Source organism: Centrocercus urophasianus, unplaced genomic scaffold, assembly GCF_019232065.1.
Source record: "Centrocercus urophasianus isolate 14NV4802_14NV808 unplaced genomic scaffold, USGS_Curo_1.0 seq_16, whole genome shotgun sequence".
Classification (NCBI taxonomy): domain Eukaryota; kingdom Metazoa; phylum Chordata; class Aves; order Galliformes; family Phasianidae; genus Centrocercus; species Centrocercus urophasianus.
Genome location: NW_024884711.1, coordinates 43,935,016 through 43,944,354, shown reverse-complemented (window position 1 = coordinate 43,944,354; position 9,339 = coordinate 43,935,016). Strand labels below are relative to the sequence as shown.

The following is a 9,339-nucleotide window of genomic DNA, read 5'->3' as shown; positions in this document are numbered from 1 at the left end:
CCAGTTTGAGAGTCCTAACTTCAAGAAATATTGAATTCTAACTTAGTTTGCAAGGATCCTTGTCTTGTTGAAGGGAAGCTGGTACTTATACACATACGCATGTTGCTTACATGCCAAATATAGTTTCAAGTGGCTAACTTTAGGCACCCAGGATGGAAAAATGCAGCAAGCATGATCCAGAATAGATGACTGTTATTCTTGGGAAAAGCTGATGCTTTTCTTTGAGAATGACACAACGCTATTGGGCTACAGAGATGAAGAGAGATCATTTATGTTGGCAGCTGAATTCTGGGCAAGAAGATGTGCAAATCCCCACTTCATGCATTCTTCCACTCTGTAAGCCTGGTTCTCTGGTGTGTAACTCCACTATTACTTCACTGAAATCCTCATGGCATTATTGCTGTGACTGACAAGTGGATGTTTGTAAAACTGTTTCTAACCCATTTACCTGCCAACTGCTGAGGCAAATTTAAGAGGCTCCTCCACTACAGCTGACAGTGTCAGGCAATTACATGAAGAAATACCATGAACATTTCTTGTTTCTTTGCTATGCTGTGAGCTTGCTCCTGGGGGAAAAAGAAAACAAGAAGTGATGTTCAAATGTGTCACTACAAAAGCTAAGCAAGCACAACTCAGTTGCTGAAATAACTGAGATCCCACAATTGCAAGGCCAGGCTGGATGTGGCTCTGGGCAGCCTGGTCTGATGGTTGGCAACCCTGAACATTGCAAGGCGTTGAAATTAGAGGACCACTGTGGTCCTTTTCAACCCAGGCCATTCTATGATTCTGTGATTAAATTCAGAGCAGCCTACTCAAGAGGAGAATCCTCTCCTAAGATCATCTGCTGAAACTGCAATTCAGCAACGAAGCTTTCAAAGGCAAAGATGAAGCTTATCAGAAATGACAGGCTTAAATGTGGGGAAATTAGTGAAGGTCTTATTGAATTGCCAAGTGCTGGCTGCAGTCACCTGGCACGTGCATGCACTCAACCCACAGCACCTCAACTTGCCTGAGACTCATGATGGGCTGGGAACGTGCAAACTTGTGGAAACGTGGCTCAGCTGACATGCAGGGCAGGATTCTGTGCAAATGTTAAAGCACACTGTATTTAGATGTGTCCACTCAACTTGGCTGCCACACTCTGGTTAAGGGAGACCTACTTCATACAGGCAGTGGAATGTACAGGGTGAGCCCCAGAGAGGTTACCTGTGTTGGGCATCAAAGCAGCTCTTGAGGTTTCACTGGATTCACCAGCACTCCACCAAGATATAAGCTCAGCATTAAACAATGGTGACACTCCTCCCAGTCTGTGAGGAGTCCTGTACAAGGTAACTTATTTAAACTGCAGGACTTAATCCACTGTCTGACTCTCAATTCAGAACAGAAGCTGCTTCAGAAAGAAAGGCTTGCTGCTCTCTGAGGTTTGTGGAGGTCCAGAGAAGCCAAGAGTTGATTGCATTGCCTTGGCAGCAGCATGTACAAAACCCCGAGCTGGGCATGTATCTCAAGGAAAAGCTGCGTTGCTCCATGAGAATATGGTGTCTACATGAGTTCCACAGTAAAGAAAGAAAAAATGTATTTTATGCCCAATGGGGGGATGCTTCCACCTAATCTTCCTCCTCAGTCCCCATTCTTAAGGTTTATATAACACTCCAGAGACTTCACCATTAGGAACCACTTCAAACAATGGAACTTTCTTTAAATATAATTATTTTCTCCTCCATCCCACTTACATTCTTCATTCAAGTGTAACTGCAGGCATTGAGGAGGAAGAAACTATGTGCCCCTATGCTGTCAGGGTGATTTCTATTATCCCAAGCTGTGCTTGTTACCAACTCTGACCCATCATTATTTCAGGAAACCATTACATTTATTATTAATAAGATCCCTCCAGCTAGCTTTCTTCCCCAGCGGACATTATGCTGGCTTCAAATGTCATCATGTGCTCTTTTCTCTGTGGCATTCACTCACTCTGCAAGTAGCATGGGACTCCTCCCATTCCCCTTCCTAGCCTGACTTTCCTCAGATCCAGCATACCCACACCATCGCACCTGGCTCTTCAAAAACGATGCAGCCAAAAAGGGACACGTCAGCACAACGCTTTCAGAGACCTTGAAGATGCTATGAGCTACCACAGCATCTCTGGAAAGAGTTTATTAGTTTAAGAGATGAATAAAACACCTCTGATACATGCTACAATCTGGATCCACTCAGACATTGAGAAAGATATTTAAACCCTACTTGAGATCCCAACTGGGAACCCAGTCAGTCTACCTTCCACAGAAGTTTACAACATTTGGATGCTGAAAATAGGAGTGAAACCTGCATTTTGCCTTGCGTAGAGAGGGCGTACGTAGAGATTGAGATTGCAGTCATTAGCCCAGGCTGTGTGGTTGTTTTCACCCAGTGAAAGTCTACCATAAAGTGCAAGCACCACCCTGCAAGCAACCATATGCCTGTGTTCATCACTTACTTACCTTGTTCTGATCTCAGGACTTTTCAGTCCAGGTTCAACTTCAAGAGAAGATACAGAACGTGTCTTTCAGAACACTTACAGGACAGATGCAGCAACTGGAGCTCAGTCCATATAAAATGATCTTAGGACAATAGTTGAATATTGATGGTGTTCCACTTTGTAGACGAGCAGTCCAGTAAAGTCATCCCTGCCATAGCTCTGCTGGGAACACACTTACAGAAGAGAGCTCTGGATGTCTCCTGGAGAGACATATTTGATATTTCTTACTGGTTCCCCTTCCTTTTACTGTGTTTCATCCTTCTGAGAGGTGTTCTAATATTTCAGTCCAGCTCCACCCTTTGGATGCTTACATACTGTGTCTCTGTTACTATAAATGCCTGTCAAACCACCTGGCTTTACTGTGGAAACTTCTCCGAGTTCCAGACGTGGCAAGAACCTTCTTGACTGAGGTGTTACACCCAGAGCTGGCCATGTCCTTCCATCAGCAAGGAAGGATTCTGTATTTTTTCCCCACTGGGACGCAGTAAGAACGTTTGCAGGTTTAGGGTTTAAGATCTGTTTAAACCCTTTCAGGTCTTGAGCTTTGAAAAGGAAAAAGAACAAAACAAGAAACCAAAAAAAAACAACACAAAGACAAAGAAACAACAACAGAAAACTCAAATCCCCAGATAAGGAAAAAGGAGTCACCCTTGTATGGTCATGACTGAAAGTAATCTCTGAAAGTCATTTGAGCAAGAGCTAAGCAATTGGATCCACGCCATGATCCTATATGGAGACTCTCTCCATCCAACTGATCAGAACTGTCATGTTCTCCTGCATTCCTACATCTCTGCTTGTTGGCCTCACGGGTCTTCATCTGCTCTCTGAAAGAACGAGGCTTGTATCTCGTATTAAACATCTGCTTATGCTATGTGTATCTATCTGTATCTATACATACCTCTGTCTGCATTTTAAATCTTTCACCAATCTTACACATAAAGTCAAACAGTATGATGAAGGTCCCACAGGTTTTATAAAAGGAGATGACTGTGAGACGAGCAGCCAGAAGCACCATGGCTGAAGGAGAAGCTTGCAACACGAGCTCAGCCCTTAACAAATATGAGGGAATCTGAAGGGGATTGACCTTCTAAGCAAGCAACCCAGTCAACAGACAGCTCTGGCTGGATTTTGCAGTCATCCATAAGTGGAAAAGCCCTAGAATCATGACAGAAGGAATAATCAGTTTAATCCTTAGATAGTCATAGTTCGGGGTTGTTTTGTACCATTCCAATACAGTGTTAATATTATGAGCTTCTGATTCTGCACAGTGTAATAAACAGAGATAAATCATAACAGAAAGCCACGGAGTGTGATGGAAAACCTCTCTGGTTTCAAGGGAACTGACCTATGTCAGTCACTTGCAGCTACAGGCTTCTTTCACCAGTTCTCATGAATTCATGCCATCCCACTGCGTGTGAGTTTCCAGTCCTGGAGGTGGATGTTTAAATGCAATAAAAACTTCTGCTGGATTTATTCCTCCTTTTGCATTTTCATGAAAGCATTCATATTAATTGGAAGCATGCAACACTGAGTTACGCCTTTGTTTTCTTTTAATAATGAAAGGAAACAAATGGTGCAGCACAATGACAAGAGAGGAAAAAGTAGGAAAGCTTAAATATTTAGATGCATTCAGACTATTGAATAATTGAAAGAAAAGAGAAAATAAAGTGGTTTTTTTTCACTTTTTTCCCCAGGTCTACAAGTCTATTGAGTCTATCTATCACCTTGCTGTGATATTCACATTGTATTAAGCTCAACCTCTGCATGGGTTTAGGTACTTAAACCTCCTTGTAGGTGTTCTGGAGAGGCTGAGAAGCTGTTGCTTTATGCCTTTTGTGATCAAATGACAAAAGGCAAAATCATACAACGTCCCAGAGAAAGATGTCCAGGCACTTCTCACCCCAAGTGAGCCTTGCTAAGCTCATGCAAACCCTGGGAATTTGATGTGCAAAAGCAACTCATGCAAACCCTGGGAACTTGTTGGGCAAAAGGGACTCTTTTCTCTTTTCTTCTGTGCTACCATGACCTTTATGCCAGTCAGTTTTAACTGGACACACACACACACACACAAAAAGCAACAGCAACAAAGGAGAGTGGTAGAAAGACAGATAGGAGGAGGTCACAGATAGGAGGAGGAGGCACTGCCTTCCTGAAAGGAGACCACAAGGTGCCCAGGGTAAGCTTCGCTCATTGGGGGTGATAGGCAATATATGACTTTCCTCTCAGTGGAAATCCAGCAGCTGGGCTGGGCAAGAAGGAGGTGATATCTACTTCTGCTCTACAGCTGTGACTCAGGACGTGGCTGGGCTTTTGGGGACAGTCCCAGCTGCATCTGTGGGCAGGACATTGATTCACCGGGAAGCCCAGACCTCGGCCTGATATCTGCAGTCTGACAATACCACAGATGCATCTATTGTAAGGATGGCCCTAGCTGGATGCTGAAGGCAGTGTGTAATTGGTATCTGTTAGACACGGGAGCTTTTGGGCCTCCACAGGGTCTGGCATCCAAATTGATAAGACTTTAGTTCCCTTATAACTAACAGCCACCCTAGAGCAAGACAGCAGAAGGCCAGATACCCCATGGGCAAGTGTGCTAGTGAGTGTACGGCATGAGGATAAGGGGGTGCACCTAGTGCCCATTGCTCCTGGATGACGGTGAGGGTGTGCGCAGCACACTTGGAATCACAGAATCAAACAGGAGGGGGAAAGACTGTTTACAAGGGTGGATAGTGACAGGGCAAGGGGGGATGGTTTTAAACTAAGATGGGAGGTTTAGGTTGGATATTAGGAGGAAGTTTTTCACCCAAAGGGTGGTGAGGCACTGGCACAGGTTGCCCAAGGAGGCTGTGGATGCCCCATCCCTGCAGGCATTCAAGGCCAGGCTGGATGTGGCTCTGGGCAGCCTGGTCTGCTGGTTGGTGACCTGCACACAGCAGGGGGTTGGAACTGGATGAGCATCGTGGTCCTTTGCAACCCAGACCATTCTATGATTCTATGATTCTGTGATTAAGGATGGAAAAGACCTCAAAGATCTTCTGGTCCAACTGTTTTACCTAACAGCGCCATGCCCACTGCCACGTCCTTCAGTGCCTCATCTCTAAGGTTCTTGGACACCTGCAGGGATGGTGATTCTAACGCATCCCCGGGAATCCCGTGCCAGTGCATCACCTCTCTTTTTGAGAACAAGCATTATTAACATCCAACCTGAACCTTCCCTGGCACAACACGAGACCATCACCTCTTGTCCTGTCGCTGTTATCTGGGAAAAAGGCCAACTCCACTTTGCTACAACAGCTAGTTGTATTTCAGCTAGTTGTGAGAAGTCTTAGTTTTGGAGAGGGACACCAGTTGTGCCTGCAGCCCGGCCACGGGGAGCTGCATTGCTCCTGGAGAATTCGGGGCAGCGGAATCCCCAGCAGACGGGAACTTGAAGGAGATCGCCATCATTTCTGGAGGCTCGCATTGAAGGCAACCTCCTCGCACCTTGTGCTCGCGGAAAGGGCTCAACACCGCACTCGGCGCTTGGGGAAGGGATGACCACACTGCTTCAGCAGCGCTGCGCGCAGTGAGGTCACTACAGGAGCCGGCTGAGGGCGAGGGGTGACCCCTTTTACCCCCACTGCAAAGGCGGACGGAGATCCCCGAGCTGTGGGGGTCGCGCTCCGCTGGGGGTTCGGCCGCCTCCATCCCCGCGGTGCTGCAGGCGGAGGGCGGGCTCGGCTCCCCCGCCAGGCTCCCTCCCTCCCTCCCTCCGGGGGTTTGCCCTGGGACGCGCCGGCGGCACCGGGGCCGGCTGCGGGGCGGCGGTGAGGGGCGGCAGCGGGGCGGAGGGGGGGGGGGGGTTGCGGCAGAGATGCCAGCGCAGGGGCAGCGCGGCTGAGCGGGCAGCGCCGGCCCCGGGCAGCCCCCCCCGCAGCCCGGGCAGCCCCCCGCAACCCCCGCCGGCCCCATGGCGGGACGGGCACCGCAGCGCAGCCTTCCGGCGGCGGCCACCGCCGCGCTCCTTCTCCTGCCCGTAAGTGCCCCGGCCGGGGAGGGGGTGGGGAAGCGCGGGGCGGGAGGAAGAGCGGGAGGCGCCCCGCGCCCCGCCGGGAGCCCGCGCGGTCAGCTCCGCGGCTCCCGCCCGGCCTCTCAACGCCGGAACGCGCCGGTGTCCCCGCGGCCACCGAGCCCCGGGTCCCCGCTGAGCTCCCGGGCCGTGCCGTGGCTCTCCTCGCTTTCCCCTTGTCCGTGAAGGAGTTTCGTGCCGCAGCTCGGCGGCTTGCCGTGCCGTGCTTGCTCTCAACACGTGCTCCGCTCCCATCGCCTTCTCAACGTGGTCGCTCGATCCATGCATCTGCCCAAGCGTTTGCTCCAACTTTCTCTTTAGTAGAACATCAGGGAGATCTTTCTTTCTGATCTTTCTCCATCACCGTCCATGGGATGAGGTCGGCCGGTTTGGGTTCAACCTAAAAAACCAACATTTCCAGCCCACGCTGCCCGGTCTGGCTGTCCGTGTGTGAGTTGTGCAGGAGACATTGATCTGCCTCCTAATTCATGAAGGCTGCTCCCATAACATAAAAGCAGCAGATTTCTGGCTTTCGTCCTCCTAGCTGTGCTTTCCCTTATTTCTTTCCATCGGTACAGAACAATACTTCAGTTCCTACACAGACAGGAGGACTCCTTGCCATGAGTTTATCAGAAGTACCAAGGTGCCCAGTGCTGCCAGACTCATTCTTTGCTGCTGAATAAAAAACGCCCTGTGTTTCCCCTGCAGATCTAATCTATGGGCACGGCTTTTTTCTTCAGTTTCCTGTAGCTTTGCATTGGAATTGTTTGTGTAAATTTGGGTGGCTGACTTGTTTCTTTAGTCGCCCTGAAAGAAAGGAAAAAAAAAACCAACCCATTAGGAGTCACATCACAATGCCAAGGGTCTGTAAGAGGTGTTTATTCAGAGGTGAATGCTTGCTTTGGGTATACTCAGTATATAGATGGAGGAGCTTGTTGGGATGGAGCCTTCTTAGGCTTGTAAGTCCCTGTTTAACTTGAGGACCTTTCAGAGCTGACAGGAAGTCAATAGCTCCATTCACTTAGGTGGATTTGGGCAAAGGCATGGGATTAACTACTGAAGGAAGCTGAAGTCTTCACAGTAGCTGAGCACTGTGTTTTATGGGGACTGTAGGTATGAAACAAGGCAGCTTTCTAACACGGAATTGGATCTGCCACGTGAAAATGCTGGTGAAAAAGGGCTGTCAGATTTCACAGGGCCGGCTGGGGGGAAGGACTTGCTCAGGCTCTGAGATTTATGTTCACTTGAAGGGTTTCTGCACATATGATACAGTGGAAAATGCAAGTACCTGGATGTGAAAACAAACAAACAAGCAAACCACGAAGCAAAAGTGAATGATTCTTTTGGCATTCTGACATAGAGCCCTTGCTGAGCTCATGTGGTTTAGAGGAGGGGGCACGGAGGGAATGGCTGAAGATGGTTGATGGTAGTTTTGCCATGAAATGTTTCAGTGATTCTCATACTTACGTTCTTCACTATGAGAGTGGTGAGGTGCTGGAACAGCTGCCCAGAGAGGCTGTGGATGCCCCGTCCATCCCTGGAGGTGTTCAAGGCCAGGTTGGATGGGGCTCTGGGCAGCCTGGTCTGGTATTGAATGTGGAGGTTGGTGGCCCTGCATGAGGCAGGGGGTTGGAGATTCATGATCCTTGAGATGCCATCTAACCCTGGCTATTCTGTGATTCTGTGATACTTGCCCTTAGCTTGAGGGAAAGCAGACTTTAGCTTTCGTTCGTTAAGACATCTGCTTTCATTCGTTAAGACATCTGCTTGTATTACTGTTCTTGCCAGGAGCAGCAGAGGTGTAACCATCAGGTCTTCTAATTCTGTGTCTTCACTTTGCAAACCAGAGCTCAGCTGTACCCGCCTGCTGAAGCTGATGAAGAAGGACAAGGCAAAGCAAGGACCATCAGGTCCACACTTCTTGAGTTTCAAGGTTGTTACCTCTGCTGGTACATTAAGATTGCCAGGACAGCCATTCACTCTTCAGGCTGGATGCCCAAGCGTGGCTTGTGCCCATACTCCTAAACTCCTTTAGCCTCTAAAATGGGGAAACTGTGCACAAACTGCATATTGAGATCAGTCCGCGCAGCAGCCTAACTCACAGGTCATTCCCGGGAACTGTTTGAGATACTGCTAGATTGCTTGGGGCAAAAAATGTGGCCAGGAACCATTCTAAAAATTTAACAGTGTAAATGATTAAGTGCTTAAAACAGACCTTTGCACTGTTTGATTTATTAGCTCCAACGGTGCGTGCTTTACTCCCATTGCTCAGAGCTCTCACTGAGTGCCCGAGGGAGGCATTTTCCTCTAAGCAAACTCTTCATTGCTTTGAGCTCAGCGATCAGCTTTCTTTCTGCTGGAGATTACTGTGGGATCCTGCTGGTGATGGGATGAGCTGAGAGATTCACAATGAAAGCAGTGGGTAATACCAGCTTATAAAGGAACGTCTCTGTGTTTCCTTTTATTTTTGTTTTGCTCATTAAGTTATTAAAAACGTATTAAAAAAAAACATTGCTATTAGAAAAATATATATATAGCTATGGATTTTTGAAAAATGAACCTGCTTTTTCTTTTTTAATCCTGTGGGGGAAATGAGTAAATGCAGGTGGTAGAAGCACACTAACCACTGCTGAATTTGATCATGTTTAGCTTATGGTGCTTTCAGGTTTGCAGCACGAGACATAGAAAGAGGCTTTGCGGAAAGCTGCTTCGCTTCAGTGTAAAACTGTATCCAGTGAATGACACTTCAGTAATTCACATCTTCCTCTACAAATCT

At 48.0% G+C, this 9,339-nt stretch overlaps 1 protein-coding gene across 4 annotated transcripts in view; it reads left to right on the top strand.

The window, feature by feature from the left end:
- The first annotated feature begins 6,458 nt into the window (after nucleotides 1-6,458).
- Nucleotides 6,459-9,339, top strand: part of CRHR2 (corticotropin releasing hormone receptor 2) — a 132,396-nt gene continuing 129,515 nt past the window's right edge. For 2 of the 4 annotated variants that reach the window (XM_042817078.1, XM_042817076.1), the window contains exon 1: nucleotides 8,828-8,985. In XM_042817078.1, the coding sequence (XP_042673012.1) occupies nucleotides 8,973-8,985 (13 nt within the window). In that variant the 5' untranslated portion in view covers nucleotides 8,828-8,972. Of the gene's footprint in view, nucleotides 6,531-8,827; nucleotides 8,986-9,339 lie in introns of those variants that run through there. The other 2 variants (XM_042817072.1, XM_042817075.1) reach the window with 2 other exon arrangements.